This window comes from Lycorma delicatula, chromosome 11, assembly GCF_047948215.1.
Source record: "Lycorma delicatula isolate Av1 chromosome 11, ASM4794821v1, whole genome shotgun sequence".
Classification (NCBI taxonomy): domain Eukaryota; kingdom Metazoa; phylum Arthropoda; class Insecta; order Hemiptera; family Fulgoridae; genus Lycorma; species Lycorma delicatula.
In genome coordinates, this window is record NC_134465.1 from 10,394,240 (window position 1) to 10,417,421 (window position 23,182).

The window sequence follows — 23,182 nt, forward strand, 5'->3', positions numbered from 1 at the left end:
TTGCTAGAGACAAGATGGTGTTTTCGTTAGATGAACGTGTTCTCATTGTCGAGTCATACTTCAGTATGAAATCAGTGGTTGCAGTGCAAGATTTGTTTCGCCATAAGTACCCAGATAAACCAGCTCCTAACAAAACATCAGTATTAAGGATAGTCGAAAAATTTAGAGAGACCGGTTCTGTTAATAACAAGGAACACAAAAGATCTGCGTCAGTGTTGAATACAGATACAGTCACTGAAATCAAAGACAGATTACTCGCCTCGCCAAATAAATCGACCAGACGTTTATCTGCTGAAATTAATTTGTCTAAATCAACTGTTCATCGGGCGACCAAACAATTACGACCTTATCGCATTTAAACGGTTCATCGACTTCTTGAGCCCAACAAAAAAAAAGGGCTACAATATTGTCAACGGTTCCGTCGATTTCTGCGTGAGGGAATTAATGTTATGGATTCGTTATTTTTCATAGATGAATGATGGTTTCATATTGATGGCTACGTAAACAGCCAAAACAGTAGAATTTTGAGTGCTGAAAATCCCCACGTTTATCACAAAAAACAATTAAACTCGCAGAAGTCTGGCGTGTGGTGCGCGATATCGCGGAAGAAAATAATCGGTCCTATTTGTTTCGAGTACACCATTAATGCAGAACGTTATCAGGATATTTTATTTCAGTTCATCGCACTCTTGGAAGAGGAAGACAGATACTGCTGGCTACAACATGACGGTGCGACATCGCACTACGCAGGTACAACTTCTGATTTCGTTGAGGAATTCTTTTGTAATCGTGTTATCTGTCGAGGCTTGTGACCACAAAGATCTCCAGATTTGACTGCGGCGGATTTTTTTTGTACGGGGTTACCTCAAAGAAAAAGCCTACAGCAACAAACCACGAACACTTGAACGATTGAAAGTCGATATTGAACAAGCTGTATTAAATATCCAGCCACAAACTTTGAAAAAAGTTGCAAGAAACGCTGTAAAAAGAATTGAAGCTTGTATTCAAGAAGATGGCGGCCACTTCCAACATTTACTCTAAATTTAAGGTAATGGATGGTAATAATAAAAATTACATTACATTTACACATGCCTTTTTATTATTTCAATACCTACCAATATAAGGTTGGGTTGCGTTTTATATGGGACACCCTGTATAAATATACAGTAGGGATGAACATCGTAATTTCCAACGAAGAACAAAAAAGCTACAAGAAATTAAGGCTTATTGGACATTACTAATCTAAACCCTCCAAAGTGCAAAATTATTAACCCAGATTTAACAAAAAATTGCAAAGAAAAAATATATAACAAAACGTGTAAAGAAGAACGGAAACTGAAGAAGAAAACACAGATGCGGTTGCACAGAAGAACACCTTCGATTAGTTTTCGATATAAAGAATTTTGGGATTTATCCTCCAAAGATTTGGCTCTGTATCTTGAGCTGGAAGATCTCTATAACTGAGAGCAGTTAGTGCTTAACTGCAAGTGTAAAAATTAATTAAACCATGACATTTTTAAGGCAATTTGCCTTAAAAATAACCTTGTATGTTTTTACTGTGAAATAAAAACTAACCTTTCCATTACTTTGTTTTTTGTTTTTAGCCTCTCTAATTTGATTTTAAACCCAACACATTTAGTAAACTATCCCATTAGTACATCTTTTAAAAAAATAAATTCTCTGCGTTATCTACAGGGGTTTTTTCTGCGACGTCTTCCAATTCTTTGAATGTTCTTAGTTAGGACATTTTTGAATATTTTTGCCCTTTGTAATGCATTAACCTGCTAATTTTTAATTTTAAGAACGGTTCTGGTTTTGGCCAAAAGTACATTACCAAATTTGTGTAGTTCGAAAAAGAAATGGGGAAAAATCCCTGTGTATCTATTAAGTTGGATTTAGATAAATTCAATAATTTATATTTTAGAGGGCCTTTTACATAGAATATTTTAAAACATTCTGTCAGATAATGTGGCACAAGATATTAATTTTCCGTAAACAGCTACTATCGGATAATTTTTTGTGGATTTTATCACAAATCCGTAAACTTTGAATTCAGAATGCAAAGGCATTTCCGTCCAAATTATCTGTAATCATTTCTTTAGCGTTTCTACTTTATTTTTGTGCTGGATTTTTATAGAGAAAGCGTGTCCACTGGCATCTTCCAGATTTAGCAATTGATCTGAGAGCTCGAATTCTTTCTGAATTTTTAGGATGGAATTTTCCTCCTGCAATTGCTCTAATATTTAAAAAAAATAAAAAGTACATTACTTATTTTCTGGTCTTATTTCTTGTACATTGTAATGTACTAAATTGCTGTTGATATTTGTTTTGTAATAAAATAAGGCTTGCAATGTTGTGTATCTATTAGGTCTCTTTCCGTTGGATTTATGTGGTCCGGAATAGAGGAAAATAGTGTCTTGTGTAAAAAAAAAAAAAATGACGTCTTGCCGAATTCTATTTGGCAACACATATTTTTGTAAGATGCAAATTTTGTTTTCTTTATTTTCTTCACAGGAAATTTCTATGTAATTTATAGGCAAATTATTGAAGCTGAAATCTATCATTTTACTGCGTTTTTCTGCGTCTGTGGGTAAAATTATGTCGTAACCAGTAATTTTCTTGGTTCTTCCATTCACCCATAAACAATAGAACATCTTGTTTCAGAAAACTACACAGCTACTATTCTTTAGAGAATCACAGATTTTTTGTCACTGTGCAGAAAAAGGAACAAAATAAAAAGGCACGTTAACAAAAAATCTTTTCGTTGAATCTACCACACTTAAGACTATCTTTTATTGGGTCTAGAGTAAAATGTTCCCACCATTCATTTGAGTAATTATAGACTGTAGATTCCAGTCTAGTTATTCTGTGTGTTTTTGCCCTTGGATTATTAAACGAATTTCTTAAGCACAATTTAGGAAATTTACTTTGTGGTGTCCTACCATTTTGTTTACACCAGAAGAGGTCATTGACAGACAATTTATTGTAAATTTTCAACCTTACATTTTGGTTTAACCATGTTAAATAGCTAATCCCACTGTATTATCGTTATCCACTATAATATTCTCTGCAGGTTGTCTGTTCTTTACATGCACGAAACTAAAATTTTTGACCAAATATTTGCACATTTGTTTCTTGTCGAAAATCCTTGTAAAGGCTTGCGTAATATCCATATCGGTCAGATAATAATCACTCTGTTTAATTTCTTCCAAGATTCCGGGTAAATCCTCTACAATATCTGTAAATTTCACGTTGGCCAATTCCACCTTATAAGGTAAAATGACAAATTTCTCTGGGTATTTTTGCTTAATTTTTTCTAGGCAATCTATGGGAATTATTTGCATAAATTTTTCATACGAACCTTTGCTATAGGTAATTACAGAGGGAATTACCTAGTTCCCTGTTGGTTTTTACACCATGTCCTGCTAATTTATACTTCTGAAATACGCCTCTTAAAAATGTGTTACAAATACCAAAGTGTCCTTCTTACCAAAGTATCTTCTTCTCCAAGGATTTTAACCAGAATTATATTATTGCAAAAGATTTCTGTTAATGGTTTAAATAATCTTTTCAGTTTTCTTGGTAATTTTCCATATAATTGATATTGCCTACATCCGTAATAAGCGTCTTTAAATTTCTAGGCTAAATTTTCTTAACATTGTTTCTGCAGAAATCCTCTTGTAATTTTTTCCCATTAAGTCCTTAACTGTATGTAGTCGTAAATTCTCAATTTCTATTGCACTCCCTGTCGGTTTTCTTAGAATTGTTTTCACTTTTTTCTGTAAGTTTTCTCCAGAAAGTACTTAGCCTCTTTAAATCGCTGCCAGCGTCGATATTGTAACCCAAATTTCATTAGATTAACTTTAAATTGCATATTGTTAGGTTTACTATATAAACCCACCGGGTTGGTCTAGTGGTGAACGCGTCTTCCCAAATCAGCTGATTTGGAAGTCGAGGGAAGTCGAGAGTTCCAGCGTTCAAGTCCTAGTAAAGCCAGTTATTTTTACACAGATTTGAATACATCGTAGATACCGGTGTTCTTTGGTGGTTGGGATTATGAATCCCCAGAATGTTTACCACAGTTCAAAACTCATCGATCTCACTAAAATATAAATCATAAGAAAAGTATAAATAAATAACCTAAAACTTCTTTTACTAAATTTAATGTCATTGTATATAATCCAGAGATATCGTCTATATAGATTGTCATTGTCTACATCGATCATCCATATGTCATTGTCTTTTTTTTTTTTTTTTGTCTTCAGTCATTTGACTGGTTTGATGCAGCTCTCCAAGATTCCCTATCTAGTGCTAGTCGTTTCATTTCAGTATACCCTCTACATCCTACATCCCCAACAATTTGTTTTACATACTCCAAACGTGGCCTGCCTACACAGTTTTTCCCTTCTACCTGTCCTTCCAATATTAAAGCGACTATTCCAGGATGCCTTAGTATGTGGCCTATAAGTCTGTTTCTTCTTTTAACTATATTTTTCCAAATGCTACTTTCTTCATCTATTTGCCGCAATACCTCTTCATTTGTCACTTTATCCACCCATCTGATTTTTAACATTCTCCTATAGCACCACATTTCAAAAGCTTCTAATCTTGTCTTCTCAGATACTCCGATTGTCCAAGTTTCACTTCCATATAAAGCGACACTCCAAACATACACTTTCAAAAATCTTTTCCTGACATTTAAATTAATTTTTGATGTAAACAAATTATATTTCTTACTGAAGGCTCGTTTAGCTTGTGCTATTCGGCACTTTATATCGCTCCTGCTTCGTCCATCTTTAGTAATTTTACTTCCCAAATAACAAAATTCTTCTACCTCCAAAATCTTTTCTCCTCCTATTTTCACATTCAGTGGTCCATCTTTGTTATTTCTACTACATTTCATTACTTTTGTTTTGTTCTTGTTTATTTTCATACGATAGTTTTTGCGTAGGACTTCATCTATGCCGTTCATTGTTTCTTCTAAATCCTTTTTACTCTCGGCTAGAATTACTATATCATCAGCAAATCGTAGCATCTTTATCTTTTCACCTTGTACTGTTACTCCGAATCTAAATTGTTCTTTAACATCATTAACTGCTAGTTCCATGTAAAGATTAAAAAGTAACGGCGATAGGGAACATCCTTGTCGGACTCCCTTTCTTATTAGGGCTTCTTTCTTATGTTCTTCAATTGTTATTGTTGCTGTTTGGTTCCTGTACATGTTAGCAACTGTTCTTCTATCTCTGTATTTGAACCCTAATTTTTTTAAAATGCTGAACATTTTATTCCAGTCTACGTTATCGAAAGCCTTTTCTAGGTCTATAAACGCCAAGTATGTTGGTTTGTTTTTCTTTAATCTTCCTTCTACTATTAATCTGAGGCCTAAAATTGCTTCCCTTGTCCCTATACTTTTCCTGAAACCAAATTGGTCTTCTCCTAACACTTCTTCCACTCTCCTCTCAATTCTTCTGTATAAAATTCTAGTTAAGATTTTTGATGCATGACTAGTTAAACTAATTGTTCTGTATTCTTCACATTTATCTGCCCCTGCTTTCTTTGGTATCATAACTATAACACTTTTTTTGAAGTCTGAAGAAATTCCCCATTTTCATAAATATTACACACCAGTTTGTATAATCTATCAATCGCTTCCTCACCTGCACTGCGCAGTAATTCTACAGGTATTCCGTCTATTCCAGGAGCCTTTCTGCCATTTAAATCTTTTAATGCTCTCTTAAATTCAGATCTCAGTATTGTTTCTCCCATTTCATCCTCCTCAACTTCCTCTTCTTCCTCTATAACACCATTTTCTAATTCATTTCCTCCGTATAACTCTTCAATATATTCCACCCATCTATCGACTTTACCTTTCGTATTATATATTGGTGTACCATCTTTGTTTAACACATTATTACATTTTAATTTATGTACCCCAAAATTTTCCTTAACTTTCCTGTATGCTCCGTCTATTTTACCAATGTTCATTTCTCTTTCCACTTCTGAACACTTTTCTTTAATCCACTCTTCCTTCACCAGTTTGCACTTCCTGTTTATAGCATTTCTTAATTGCCGATAGTTCCTTTTACTTTCTTCATCACTAGCATTCTTATATTTTCTACGTTCATCCATCAGCTGCAATATATCGTCTGAAACCCAAGGTTTTCTACCAGTTCTCTTTATTCCGCCTAAGTTTGCTTCTGCTGATTTAAGAATTTCCTTTTTAACATTCTCCCATTCTTCTTCTACATTTTCTACCTTATCTTTTTTACTCAGACCTCTTGCGATGTCCTCCTCAAAAAATCTTCTTTACCTCCTCTTCCTCAAGCTTCTCTAAATTCCACCGATTCATCTGACACCTTTTCTACAGGTTTTTAAATCCCAATCTACATTTCATTATCACCAAATTATGGTCGCTATCAATGTCTGCTCCAGGGTAAGTTTTGCAGTCAACGAGTTGATTTCTAAATCTTTGCTTAACCATGATATAATCTATCTGATACCTTGCAGTATCGCCTGGCTTTTTCCAAGTGTATATTCTTCTATTATGATTTTTAAATTGGGTGTTGGCAATTACTAAATTATACTTCGTGCAAAACTCTCTAAGTCGGTCCCCTCTTTCATTCCTTTTGCCCAGCCCGTATTCACCCACTATATTTCCTTCCTTGCCTTTTCCAATGCTTGCATTCCAATCTCCAACTATTATTAAATTTTCATCTCCTTTTACGTGTTTAATTGCTTCATCAATCTCTTCGTATACACACTCTACCTCATCATCATCATGGGCGCTTGTAGGCATATAAACGTTAACAATCGTTGTCGGTTTAGGTTTTGATTTTATCCTTATTACAATGATTCTATCGCTATGCGTTTTGAAATACTCCACTCTCCTCCCTATCTTCTTGTTCATCACGAAACCTACTCCTGCCTGCCCATTATTTGACGCTGAGTTAATTACTCTAAAATCACCTGACCAAAAGTCGCCTTCCTCTTCCCACCGAACCTCACTAATTCCTACTATATCCACATTCACCCTATCCATTTCCCTTTTTAAATTTTCTAGCCTACCAACCTTTTTTAAGCTTCTAACATTCCACGCTCCGACTCGTAGAATGTTATTTTTTAATTTTCTGGTGACCCCTTCCTTAGTAGTCCCCACCCGGAGATCCGAACGGGGGACTATTTTACCTTCGGAATATTTTACCAAGGAAGGCGCCTCCATTATTGTTATGTGAAATGCAGAGCCACATTTTCTTGGAAAAAAAAAGCAGCTGTAGTTTTCCATTGCTTTCAGCTGCGCAGTACTCAGAGGACTGAGTGATGTTGATACGGCCGTTTAAGTCGTCCTGACTCACGCCCCTAACAACTACTGAAAGAGCTGCTGCCCTCTTTCAGGAATCATTCCTTAGTCTGGCTCTCAACAGATACCTCTCCGATATGGTTGCACTTTCGGTCCAGCTACTCTGTATCCCTGAGCACTCAAGCCCCCTCACCAACGGCAAGGTCTCATGATTCATAGAGGAGGGTCATTGTCTACATCGATCAATTCCATTCATTTCTTTTACACATAAAATTTAGTTTTTTGTTGATATCAACCCCTTAAAATCAAAATTTCACAAAATCCTTTCTTAGTGCATGCCTACTTAAAAATACAAAGGTACCCTGAAAATTTCAAGTCTCTACCTATAATAGTTTTGGTTGTATGTTGATTATGAGTCAGTGAATCAGTCAGGACATTCTCTTTCATATAAGATATATATATATATATATTTTACTCAAGTTTTAAATGAATGCATTTTATTGTAAATTTGAACTGGTCAATGAATATTATTATTATATACATAACAATTATGAATAACATAACTATAATCTACAAATAAAATGAAAAAGGTAAAGATTAAAACAAAAAATCTCATAATTTAGTTAAAATTAATTAACTTAATTAATTAATTAATTAATTTACTTAAAAAAAAAAAAAAATTAACTGAAAATTTCTAAGTAGTTAAATCAAATTAAGTGCATACTTCAAACTAACAACTATAACATAAAATAAATAAATATTTCCTTTAACTACATTAAAGAATAAATTTACACAACCCAATTAAAATATTATAAAATAAAATATAATAAAACAAGAAACGAGGAAGAAAATGCGATGTTAAATAACTACAATTTAAAGCACAAATATTTATATCTATTCCATACCTTATGAACGCAACGATCTTCAACAGGAAGTTTTACAAATTCAGTATCTTCATCCATAATTGATTTAATCAATAATTCTTAAAATTTCTGAAACCAAATAAGAATAATTAACATAAAAAAATTATCAATTATTTCAAATTTTAAAATAAATTTTGTCAGAAAAAAAAAAGATTATTTATAAATTTTTATTCTAAATTATTTTTACAAACTATGAAGATGCTGCTCTAAGTCAAAACATTTTCTACGTAATAAAAATAGTAAAGTACAATTCATGTATTTACTGCCTTACAATTAATTTTAAAGTCCTATTGCATTGTTACAAATGACAAGTTCAAATATTTTAGCAAATCAATAAGTGACTTTAATTAAGGTCAATAATTCTATCAAACGACCCTACTACGGTTTTTTTTTCCAATTGATAAAGATTAAGTACTGAAAATTAAAAGCAACTAGTTTTCATTCAGAAAAATTTATTTAAATTTATCTTTATACCATTCCAAATATAATTAGTCTAATGATTATTCACTAGCATAATTTTAAACATTCTAGTTAAGTTTTAAAAACAATTACTTTTCTAAAGTAAATAGAAAATTATGATCAAAGAACATTATTGTAATACATCATTAAGGTAAAATAATTTTAAAATTTAAATTAAAATACTCCTTTTAAATTAAAATAATCAGATAAATAATTAATAACATTAATTTTTTCTGTTAATCTATATTAATTTACTACCTTAACAGCCAACAGAAAAATAAAAATGGCAAAATTAATCTTACTACTATAAAATAAGATTTAAAATACATTATACCTACAGAAAATAACAATATCCATATTTATAAACTAATTATACTTCATAAAATCAAAATAAAACAATAATTGAAATCAACATAAAACCGGCTTAACAAAAACCGTTAACCTCATTTTTTTTACTTTTACCGTAATTCTATTTTTATTGTTTAACGAAGATGATAGGAAAATAACACACTGAAAGAGACGCTACAGATTTCTTTCCATTCATTTGAGTATATTGCCTTATTTCGACCATTTAGTAAAACTGTTCAGTTTATTCTGATCGTCTAATATTATGTAAAACAAAGTAATGAATCCTCACTGAAATTGTGAAAAATTTTTACATGAGTAAAGATGTTTAATAAAAATTTTCTATTTCAAAATGTAACCTAAGATAGCAAAGCCACTGCTAGTACCAGACTGAAAATGTGGTCTCCCCCTTCAACCTTGTATAACCTTGACTTATAATGCTCCCTTCTCTATACAGAATTGACACCTCTTCTCAACATACACCACACCATATAATGACTAAATAGTACTGGTTTTAGCTTTAATCACCATCCTGCGCTCTAGGTAGCATCAGCAAATTACTACTGTCAATCCTGCACTAATACAACTGGATTGCAGAATTCAATTTATTAGATTAAGTACAAAATGACTGTCTACTGCTCACAGAACTCATCATACTTTTATATTAAAAAATATACAGTTTTTATAGAATGTCTGCATAAAATTAGAATATGTACTTCTTCTTAGTGTATAATATGCAACACAGAAGTGATGTACAACTAGTAATGAACTGAGAACCTGTTAAATCTTATTTTCTTTTTACATCTATTTAACCCATTTTTGTTTGAAGGGGTAAGCAGATATGAAAAATTTATAGCTTATGAAGAATGCTGTATCTAGCTAAGATTCAACTCCAGAATCTTCAGAGAAAGATATAAGTGCTGCTACCACTCCACCAAGGTCTGAATAAAAAAAGGAAATATGATCAAATTAAGAAAAAATTTGTGGAGAAAATCTATATTGGGAAACCAGAGATCTTAATTACTAAACATCTAGAAGATTTGAGCATTGAATAAATGATTAAGTAAATCATTCTCAAACTTTAGCGGTATAAATATTATAATAATAACAGGTTTAATTTTATAAAAAGTTTTTAATAAAGATAATTATTTCATGTTTGGTACATAATTTTTCTCTTTTTACAAAAGACAACTGCACCAACCAATAAAATAAATGATTATACCTGCATTATGTGATCCTTTTCTACCTTAAAATTAGTAAACAGCTGTTTTACAATATTTATAAACTAATTATCTATAGTTCAAATATCAAAATTTCATTTTATGCAGTTAATTTTTATCTGAATAAATACATATTTTATTAAGATGGTTATATATGAGCGTTCGTCTGAACCACTTGAGAGAAATCATAGTAAGAACAGCATTACAAGGCGCACAATTAAAGAAAACAAAAAATAAAATTAAGGTAGTTGAAAAGCATATTAAATTAAAAAATAAGAAATAACTAAAACATGAGCATGATTTGATAAAACTGTCTTCCAGTTCTCCCACTTTTTATTCTTGAAACTAATACCAATATTAATATTACCATCTGTGAAACAACTAAGATTACCACCAATATTCTACTAGAACAGCAAAATAATCCATCTTAATTTATGACAGACTAAAAAAATTAAATTGTTTTAAAATAACATATTATCATTACTCACAGAAAAAGCAACTCATTTGTTTCACTTAAACATTAGGTGATTTGAATGCACCGCAGCCATATTAAAAACTAGAGTTAATATTTAAAATTTAATATACCCCTTTCTGTCAAGAAACAAATTTATATGAAAACTGCCTCTATTCAGCAATAGGAACTGAGAGGGGGAGGATAAATAAACAGATTTACACTTAGCATCTATTCGTTAAAAATAATTACATATAATATCATTACAAGACATCCATATTAAACAAAATCAATCTTGCTAGGATTAAATTAAAAAAATTAATTGAAGATTTATTTATGATACTAACTAACCTATTCTCTTTTAACTACTTATTCACACAAACTAAGCAATCTGAACAGTTTTATTAATAATTCTTTTAACATTAATTTCATTTTTAGTTATCAAATGTCATAGCTTTAGAGTGTATGAAGTTACGAGTCACATCGCTCCTGAATTAATTATAGCCATTCTCAAGAATAACAAGCTTCTCTTACTAGGCTTACAAAGAAAAATGAGGAACAAAGTAGTCTATGTTGCCCTCACTGAAGCAAATACAACACTTTATCATTATAAAAAGCTCTCCAAAATGACAGGAATATTCAGCCCTGAGACACCACCACTTTGTTACTATTCTAATTGACATCTGTATTGACTAGCTATAGTCAATAGTTAAAATATAAAAACCTAATGTATCTGTTTCTGTTATCTGGTGCAGACCTAATAACCCAATAATAAAAGTAAAATATAATTTTTTATTATTTTATTTTAAGAGAAATTTTAAGATTAGAAATACTACTTTTTGTGACTGGCCTACCAACACCAATGACTGATATAAATAAGAAAAAAATCAGAATCATTAAACTTAAATCCTTCCACTGGGTAAGTAGTAATTCTACTCCCTATCACAGTTAATAATGTTTTTGTTTGAAAAATTAAATTTTACAAGATATAATTCAGTTTTTTCTTTTTATTACTAAAAAAGTATTAGCAACTGAAAGATCAGATTTAAAATACCATTCACAAATTACTTTCTTTCTCCCAACTAGATTAAATTTGCATACATTAAACAATATATGTTTCCAATAAATACATGTTTAATGCATAATAGTTTAAAACACTAACATAAGAAGACTGCTCCACATGTAAACTCTGGAATGCAAAACATTTAACATTTCATAAGCTGGAAGTGTTTTTGAATAATGCTTCATAATTTTAAAAAGCTAGTCATGAATTCTGTGAACTATATAATAAGCTTAACTATGTCTGGCAAAACATTTCACAATTTTTTTCAAAAAAGGTAAATAAATAAACTAAAAGTTTTCTAAAGGTAGCTCTTTACACAACCAGCCCACAGATAAATTATGAAAAGAAATTTTTTTAAGAGTATGAACTACGTCAAATTACACAACTAATGGACGGATGGGTTAATCAATTAAAATCATCAAATTACAGTAAATGATTATTAAAAGAAAGTATGTTAAATTCAAATTACAGAACAAGATTATTGAAGTTATGTAGTAACTAGAGTAATGTAAAAACTAGAATGTTCTAGAAAATAATTTAAAAAAAATATAATCCTAAATTTCACTAGATCACTTTTATGACTAACCACACATCACTAAAAAAAAACAACTTATACTTTTAAGAGAACAATTTCATTATTACTAATTATATATTAAAATTATTTTAATAAACTTAATTTTAGTGATAAATTTTTCTCAAGAAAAAAAGTTGAAAATTTTATTAGGGACAATTTACTTCCTAATCAATCATAAAGAGAAAGTTTTGTACTGTTATGTCTAAACTCATAAATAAAATTATAATGAATAAATGTTAAATTTATACATTATATTTATTGGACATGGTGGAAGGGGACACAACTTGGCCAAATATTTTCACACATAAATAAATTGATCCCTCGCAAGTATAAAACAGTTGATATCCAAAAGAGATTTAGCAATTTGACTACAATTCCCCATCACATCAAACATAAAACAATAAATTAACAAAATGCTATTCATCTAAGTGCTTAATGTTTTAATACAGAACCAAAACAAATGTAACACAGTGTAGTCTTCATATGAAGCATAAAAAAAGTTTATAGTTGACAATACTGGATTTATTAAAAATGATGTACAATATTTATAATTTTAAACAAGCTAGCCATGGATTACAATAAACTCAACCATGAGGTCTTGCAGAACTAGCACAACTTTTTTTAAATTACAAAAAAAGAAAAAGTAAACTGAAAAATTTCTAAAGGCAATCAGCAATTGCCAAACTAAAAAGCTAAAATTCTGTAAATTATTTTTGAAAGATATTGTTATTTTAAATAAAATAAATGTGAATAGTTATAAACATCTACAAGGGTTTATATATGAACATAAAGTGTTTATATTCATAAAAAGCTATTAAAGACTGGCGAAACAAAAATGTTTAATATTAAAAATTCAGATAGATGATAAGATGAACACATTTTCCAAATATTTACTAGGCTTGAGCTAAGTTATTTAAATATAAAATTTTAAATGATTTTAATTGATGAAATTCATAAAATATAATTTTACATAAAATTAAAAAGTACTACTTAATTAATAGAATACTAAGACAAAATTACAATTACGATCAACTTTAAAAATGATTTTAAAATAACTTAAAATCATTTTCACTTCGACTCACATCACTACAAAATTAAAATTCTAATATACAAAAAAAGAAATATCGATTAATACATAAAAGATATTTTTCAAAACATATATATTTAAAAACAATTTCAAGAATAGGATCAACAAACACTAAACAAAATCATTTTACAAGGTTTTAGATATATGTATGAGGTGTGTGTGTATATATATATATATATATATATATATATACACATGTGCAATAAAATAAACATTTTATGTAACGTGCAAATGTATCAACTCACAAGTATTGTAAGCATGTAAAGTATGGTTACATGTATAAATAAAACTACAGTAAAATACTCAGCACTAACTGTAAATGTCAGAACCTATTTTTAAGTACTATAATAATCCTGCAAACGGTAACTGAACCTTCCCTCAACTAAAAATACCCAAGTGAAATACATTCAAAGTAAAAATAACACCATATAGTTAATCAATTTATTACTTACAAAATTCTCTTTTCAAAATTAAAATAATCTAGTCAGTTTAAATAAAAACAAAAATAACAATAACTTCATAATTTACTTCAAATACCAAAGGTAATAAATAACTTAGAAATTAAACTTAAAAATGAGATTGATCAACCAATTATAAAACTTTGAATAATTTTGCAGCAATACTTGAAATAATATATTAAAGGTACAAAAGAAACCTTTTAAGTTTTCAGTTTCACAATTTTCAAAATATGCAGTGAAGTTAAAAATGTACACATAGCATTAATGTGTACTTAACTATTTTATGGTATAGAAATAAAATACGATTTTTTTATTACTTAACAGCATAACAATTGATTATTCAAGAAAGTAACATTAGGTTAGGGTAGATTAATACATCAGAGAACTTAATCGGTCACACTTTAATTAAATCAATAAAATTATGGTTTAATACAAAGCAGCCTAATAAAAATAAACAAAACAAAACAATGACTGCATAACCGACAAATGAAATTAACCGTAAAGATGATTCACGATCATTCACGTCTAAATTGTCATTGGCCTAAAAGAGATAATTGTGCAGTAACTAAAATCGGCAAAGTACATTAAATTAAAACGCAATACTTATTAATCATACAACATGAAGGATAAAATCAAGTCGTACATTCAAAGAAATAAAACTTAAACATTAATATTAAATTACTCAACTAGCCTATTTCAATAAGATCTCGCCACCTACCTTCTGGAAAATAAATATTAACTTGCAATTAATATCCTTTAACAAACGACATTTCATACAACCTCCGAAATGTTATTGGTGAAAAAATTCTATATACGGAGAAAATACATCAAATATATCATCTGTACTGATGAACAACATAAAATTTACTTGAATAGCAAACCCGCGGCCATAAAGCTCCACTTTTCTACAAAAGTGGGGATGTTTTCGAAATGGTAACCGTCCTGATTAAAACAATTTTATTGGTTAAATTCATCATTGCCATCATAATTTCTTCGTAACATGAAAATTCAAACTTAAAAACGATTTCATTCTAAAACATCGTTACTTTCGAATAATTTGACGTAATCGAATGTATACTTCAAAACGTTTCTTAAAAATGTAATTCTTTTTATTACTTTATTTGCAATTATTATTCTTTGTGTAGAAAGATATGACTAATTTCAACTGTTTAGTTAATTACACTAGATTTAATTTTTTTATATTTAAAGAACAATTTTTAATGTGAAAATATTGAACTGTTACTTATGTTAAAAATAATTATTATTAATAATAATCCCAATCAGGCTAGGCATTTTTACATACACTTCAAATTTAATTTGTAATTTATCATATAACTAATTATGCCATCACTCTGTAGTTAACGTTAATTAAATGAATTAAGGATTTTTACTTATTTAACAATTTCAGGTGTCAGTGGTTCGCGCTCGATTTTAAAAAAGAAAAACAGCTGATCCAAACTTTGCTTTTCCAGATCAATTTTATGAATTAAACGCTATGTATCCGACTTAGTGTTAATATTTTTGTTTTTAATGGGTTTCAAAAGTTATGGTTAATGTGTAATCAAATTACATGGATGTTTTAAACAATCCAAAGCTTGCATAATGTGTAATTATCTACTTTAAAGAGTAAATTTTAGTAAAATGTTAATTATAATATCACTATTTTTCTAAGAAAAAAAATAATAATATACTTTCTTACAATACGTAAATAACAGATTAGATGAACTGGAACAAGTTTTTAATTTTTTTTATTTGTATACAAGTAAATGTTGAAAATATGAATGAGGGTTCAAAAAATAGTAGAAATCTGGTTAAAACAGGTGAAATATTGAACAGTAAAATTAGAAAATTTTTTTTTAAACGAAAAAATGTTGAAATTGAACGTAATCTTAGAGTTACTATTACTTCAGTAAGTGATGAAACATTGAATGAGAGTAATATAATAATAATTGATCTAACAAATGATATTATTCCAACATTTTTGTTTACAATCAGTATAACGAAAAGTAATTATGCTGTAATCTGTGAAAAACATAACATAAACATTAATTTTGATAACTTTCCAGCAGAATTTATTAAGCTTTTGGATGAATGTTCAAAACATGAGTTACAATCACATAAATTCAAATTAATACTTGAAGATTATAATGGTACCAATAATGGTTGGTGTAGTTTAAATGATACTGAAAACATTAAGTTGTTAATAACACAAGAAATTAGGTGGAAAGAAGATAGATCTGTGTGTATTTTAATGCTTGACTTTGTTCGTGGAACTGATCATCAGATAATATATAAAACAGAAAATGAAATATATATAATGCAACATTATTTCACAAAAGAATGTAATTTTTATCAAAAACAAATGCTGGCATTCATTGAAGAAATAAATGAAAAAAATAATGAAATCAAAAAACTGGATTTAATTATTAACAGATTAACAAGTTATATTAGTAGAAAACAGATAAAAGAATTTGAAAAAATAATGATTTCAAAACAAAAGTTTGATGTTGAAGACAAAAAAATTGAATCATCAATTAATGAAGTAGAAATTGAAATTTCAGAAACTGAATTAGTGAATTCTAAAGATCAAAGGCAGTTGATAAAAAATGAAAGTAATATATTTACCCATGATCACAATGAGACTGAAAAGCTACTATTGATAACCCAACTGAGTATGTCTGAAATAAACTTAAAAGATAACAGAAACCTTCTTAAATCTTGCTTAAATAAAATACTAAATCTTGGTTCTGAAAAAGATGTATTAAAAAATAACCTTGATAAGACTAATGAAGAGCTACAAAACGCGAATGAAATAATTTTAAGATTAGAAAGTAAAATTGATTGTTTGAATTGTACAATTAAGGATAAAGAAGATACAATTGTAGAATTAAATGAATCAGTTAAAACACAAGATGATAATACTAATAAAGAACTTCAAAAAGCGAATGAAATAATACCAGAATTGGAAAGTAAGATTGAAAGTCTAACATGTGCAATAAAGGATAAAGAAAATAAAATTTTTGAATTAAATGAATCCATCAAAACTCAGGATGATAGCGCTAATAAAAAAATACAAAAATTGAATCAGTTACTATCAGAACTGCAAACTAAAATCAAAAGTTTATTGTCTATAGTAAAAGATAAAGAAAATATAATTGTTGAATTAGATGAAGCAACAAAAACAAAGAATGACAACATAAAAAAACAAAGTGAAATATCACAATACTTGAAAGATGAATTGAAAAAATCACATGGAAAAATTTATGAACTTCAAACATTTGTTAAAAATTTACAAACCATGTTAGATGAAAATGATAAAAAACTTACTGGTGTTTTGAAGATATTTACAACTTTGAAGAATGATCTAATAGAAAAAAATACTGAATTTAAACATGACACACCACAAAAAAATCTTTTATTTTATCGTGCATTTCTTAGCATGCCATCATTACTTCCATCAGATGACTGTCGTCGAATGGATGAACTGAAATACCCGTTAGGAAAAGAACATAATTATCAAATAAAGCAATATGCAAACAAAAGTTCAAGTAAAATTTTACCCGAACAATTCTATATTACAGAAGCATATCTTTCACGGTTTTTTAAACGATTTAGTACAATTCCTGTTACAATTTTTGAATCATCAAATATACCAATTTCTGTTTTGCAGTCACCAGCTGGTGAATTATTAACTACACCAATTATTATTCCAACAGAAAAGAAAGTAAAGATTTGTCAAAATAAAGAATCAGAAACTGAAGAAAAAGTAAAAGATGATAAATTAATAGTGATAAATGTGAAGAAATGTATAAAGGAATCATTTCAAGCACAAACAGCTTCTATTTTACCATTTTCAAATAAAATCAACTCAAGTATAGTAAAACCAATAAAAAGTTATGCAGGTGTTAATGCAGCTGATTCATCATCAATTGTAACTTCAACATCAACCACACAGATTAAAAAAGCAGATTTTGGAACAAAAAAAGGTATAATTAAACCTGTTTCTGCATTTAGGTTAAGACCTGTTGGATTAAATAAAACTTCTGTTTTACTTACTGATGATCAACAGAGGTTAAGCAAATTAGACACAATAAACGAATCTATAACAAATTTCAGAGATACACCGGCAATATTAGCACCTCCGTTAACACCACAACAACGAGGTGAAAATAAACCAAAACATACAGCTTCACAAAAGTTGCTTACAACACCACTCTCTCAAAATTCGATGAGTTGTATTCAGTGTACAAACAAATTAAAATGCTCAAACAGTTCAGCAACAAACAGTCCAGCAATGGCTACTGTAGTTCCCAATGAAAGAAAAAAACAGGTTTCTATACTGTAATAAAACCAAAAAGTGATTTTTTTGTTTGTTTCAAAATGGTGTGCTTATTTAACAGCAGAATTTAAAATACATGATTTTTTTAACCCTTTCTATGTGTATTTATTTTATCAATCTCACCAGCTTATTCTAATTTACGACTTAATTTTCCTCTTTTTTTGCGACCAAATCTCAGTTTATTTCATTAATTTACTTTTTAGAAATATTTAAAAACTGTTAAATATTAAAAGAATATTGTCAACAATCAAAAAAACAAACTACATTTATCAAAAACATGCTGAGTTTTGATCCCAACTTCAAACAATTGAAAAAATATTTTTTTGTATGTTCTTGAGGTTGGTTTTATGTATTTTAAAAAGTTTAATTTATAACAAACATATTACTTATTTTAGTATTTCTTCCTTGGACATAATTTTGTACTTACTTTAATGAGGAAGACAAGTTTGATAAAATTATAAGTAAAAACCAACTTTTGCTGGGTATTGAACCCTCAGACCATCAAATCTAGAAAAACCAACTTGTTTATAAACCAATTAGTCTTAGGTTACTGTAGTGCTGTAGAATGCTAAACAAAATTTATCTCTGGGTAATTAAATATATGTTTTTTAATACAATATAAAACCTTTCTAAGCATAAACCATGGGAACATCAAAACCATCTGGTTTGGCAGATTTCTACCTTCAAAGGAACTGTCTTGAAATTAAATCTTTCAATAAGAATGTGGGTGTAAAATATAAGTCCTTACTTTACAGTGTACAATGTGGAATACCACATGAATTGTCCTTGGTCCTTTATTCTTGTTATTTATTAATCGTCTGACTCAAAATCTTAAACCATTCATTGTTAATTCTCTTCATAGGTAAAACTGTATTTTAATTTAATTATCTTCAGATCTACATCTGAAAATAGTAAAGTTAAAAGTCTATTAAAAGACTTATTTGAAGACCTATTAAAAGATTATATTAGCAATTCAAAAAATTATTCACTTAGAGTTTGACTCTTTAACTAACTAACTTTAAATATGGGTAAAACGATTTGCATTGTATTTTCTCAGGTAGATCCAACATTACTAATCACGTGAATAGATCTTCCATTCATAACAGTAGTACAAGTATTTCTCTACATCAAACGATATGGTTTGTAAGAAAATTGAACCATATTGTTTAACTTTAAAATTATAATTTTAATAAAATTATATATCTCCATCTATAGTTCCAAAAACACTGCATATAGATTACAAAATTTCTCAATATATTTATTATAATGTTCAACTATAGATTTTGACAGTAATATGAAAAAATAACATACTTTCATTGCCATGTATTATATCTTTGACCACATCATTTCAGTTGTAATTCTATACACTGATGTCAATTTAAAAAAAATTAAAGCCAGATCTACACACTGATTTGAATTTATTTCCCATAAATTTTTCTTGCCATTTGCAAACTTAAATTTGATCAAATGGTTTCTTCAGTAAACATTTCACCTGTGCACTAATGATCCACTCCTAAATGACAAACTTTTGTCTCTTGTAAATTATTCACTTACTTTTTCCTTTATTTACCTTTATCTGCAGCGATTTTGTAAAGGTAAGTTTAATAAAAAAAACTGTATTAATTATAACTCTCTAATACTACTTTTTCATTATAAAAACGAAGTATTTTGTACTTATCTTCAAAAATTTCATTGAAAATGAAAAACCAAAACAGTATTAAGTAAATAAAATTTAAACATGAATAATTATTTATAAAATTTAACAGTTTCAACTTTTGCATTTGGTTAATTACATTCCCACTTGCATAAATTATTTTGCAATAAAATATTTAAATGTGTTAAGAATAATAATATTATATACTATGTTTATTTTAATCAGTTAGTAAGACTGGATAACAGAAAAAATATAATTTATTCTTGTTTCCAAAAAAAACAATTATGGTATTTTCTTTTGCAGCAGCATCACAGCAAAGCTCAGAATTAAACTATTCTATGCTGAATATAATAATATAATTGAATTTTATATTACCAGAAAAATATTATCTCTATCAATATAACTTAAATACTGTTTTGTAATTCTATAATAAAATATATTATTTCACTGTCACTCAAAAAAGAAAGTAAAAGAAGCAACTTTCTGTTAATATATATCAGATATTTACGTTACATAAAATTATAATCATCTGTAAAATGCAATTTGCATAAAAAAAGGAAAAAACAAGGTATCCCATCTTGAAGTTAAATCTAACCTTTGCAGAATTCACTACAAACTTTGTAAAATTCAGCAAATCATGAACTTTCTCTAAAGATATTTTCAAAAGATCTGATGATTATGAAGAATCTGGAAGATAAAATTACGTTTTTTCTCCAATTTTTTGAACATTGTTCTTAATTATAAATGAATTATTCCAGGAACTATTGATCCAAGAAATATATACTGCAAATGTTCAACCATGCTTTTAATTTTACAGTGTGGCTTAGGTGGACACTTAATTACAAACTTAGTAAAAAATTTGTCCAATTTTTAAAACTTTGAATGCTGTAGGTCTGCCTTTTTTTGTGCAAAATGTTAATAACTGTGTACCAGTTTTCTGGAATTTCCATTTTGTTTCAAATTTACTAAATCCATACCATTATCAAATTCTAGATATAATACACATATCAAGAATTAATTCTTGATTTGTGTATGTATCTAGAATTTGAATACTTCTTTAGTATATAATTCTCAATATGTGACATTCTTTGTTTTTAACCTGAGATATGTGGACACGTCCTACACAAGAATCTTTCCTCTTTACAACTAACTTTTAAGTGATATTTTTTGTACAACCAATCTTGTCGAATCCATTTCTAATATATTAGTTGAAACTTTATAACATAAATGTAAAAGATGGTGGTGTTTACTGTCATTACAAATTTTTTGGTAAACCTTGGTTTATTGTGTAGATCCTTCAGTTAGGTTAAGAAAAGTAACATTTATTTACATTAGTATTTCAAAAAAAATTCTGATTCTAATATTTACATAAATTTGCTGTATTAAGAAAGAATTTGAATGATTAGTAAGGGTGCTTTATTTTTTGTCACAAATTTAATTTATAAAAAACTTAAAAACATGAGTCAATTTTAGCTACATTCCTCGGCTTATCTAAGGCATTTGTTACAGTTAATCACCAGTGTTTATTTGCTAAATTGTATAAATGCATTATAAGAGGCATACCCATAGATTTAATTAAGATAGACAGCAATTGGTAAAAGTAAAAAATGTATATAGTTGTAGTAAAGCAATGAGAGTACCCCTGGTACTGTTTTAGGATCATAGCTGTTTATAATTACATTAATGATCTTTTAGGGCAGATACCAGAAGGTCTGATTGTATCGTTTACTGATGATACAACTGAACTTAGTACAGGTAAAAATAATACAGAAGTTGAGTCACATATGAATATGTTTTTGAAAATAATTTACAACTGGCTAGCAATAAATGAACTATCTTTAAACCTACAGAAAACCATTTTTACAGCTTTTGGTTTGCATACTAAACTGTGTAATAAAAATACATGATTATATAATCAAAGGAGTCATTCATGTCAAACATCTAAGCATAGTCATTGCTGCAAACCTTAAATGGTATAAACAAATCAATTGTCATAAAAAGAAACATCAGATACTTATTATTTTCTTTGTTAATCTATTAAAAACTGGGAATAAAAATTGTCAAATGATGATATATTATGTATTATAACATAATGTTATACATTAAAGACTGTTCAGAGAAGAGTATAACAAATTCAGAGAAGAGTATAATAGACAAAAACAAAATATACCATAAACCAGCTTGTAACAACAAAAGTTGTTTTGCTACACAATCATTAGTTTACCACATCATGAATATTTACATGAATTAAAAATTTTCACATACAAAATAAAAACTGTTAAAAAATAAATTGTGGAATTGATTTAGACAACATATAAATTTTAATTCAACAAAACTTATATTTTGAAGCAAAAATAAATAATAATAATAATAATAATGATAATGATGATAATAATTATTATTATTATAATTATTCAAGCGTTATGTTGTTTCATCTCTGTTACAGACACTCACAGAATGATTTAAATAAACTGTATAACTTGCAATGCTATTCTTACTTTGTAAGATATATTTTTAATTTTGCCATACCTAAGTACAGGCACCATTTTTAATGCCTACCTCTATAGGATTCAATTTTTGTATGCTATTTTAAGCTCGGTTGAATTGTAATACATAATAAATAAATATCTTTGTTATATACAGTTTATCAATTCACCTATGAAATGGTAATTAGACAAATTACAGGTATTGTTATCGATGAGAGATAAATTTTTAGTATGAAAAATACCATTTCTGACCAGGATTTAAACCCAGTAGAATAACCCAGTAAAATAATTATTGCCTTCTAAAGAATATTGTTTTTAAAATTTGGCAGCAATTTGCAGTCTGCTCAATTCCCTCTCTTGTGTGAATAAGTTTTTGAAAACTGTAAACATTTTGTTTTAATATAGCGCTTTAATTTTTTTATTAATTGATATTACTCTAATAATATTAATTTATGTATATTTTAAAATTAAATTCATATATTTACAAATTTTTAAATGTGTTAAAATCATTTTTATACAAAAATTGGGTGGGTATCATTCTTTTTTTTACAAGAGTTTATATTCTGACACAGGTAAAAATACATATTTTACAAACTTGTTTTGTCAGTAGAGAAAAGAAAATCCACAAATCAAAATGTGTTTCCCACATTTTTATTTCCTTTGTACAAAGTAAAGATAGTATTGTGATCTTGAAAAATTTAGGTTTTCAGATTTCAACGGAAATATCCATTTTGACCATCCCTGAATCCATTTTGACTAGTTTCGGCGTGACATCTGTACCTATGTATGTACGCATCTCACATAACTCAAAAACAATTAGCCGTAG

The 23,182-nt window shown here is 28.5% G+C and overlaps 1 protein-coding gene across 3 annotated transcripts in view; it reads right to left on the bottom strand.

Annotated features, from left to right (window-relative positions):
• Nucleotides 1–14,794, bottom strand: part of msps (msps cytoskeleton-associated protein 5) — a 135,504-nt gene extending 120,710 nt beyond the window's left edge. For 2 of the 3 annotated variants that reach the window (XM_075379164.1, XM_075379163.1), the window contains exons 1-2: nt 14,596–14,794; nt 8,203–8,289 (exon numbers count right to left, since the gene is read on the bottom strand). In XM_075379164.1, the coding sequence (XP_075235279.1) occupies nt 8,203–8,259 (57 nt within the window). In that variant the 5' untranslated portion in view covers nt 8,260–8,289; nt 14,596–14,794. The remainder of the gene's footprint in view (nt 1–8,202; nt 8,290–14,595) is intronic. The other variant, XM_075379166.1, reaches the window with a different exon arrangement.
• Between the last annotated feature and the right edge of the window lie 8,388 nt (nt 14,795–23,182).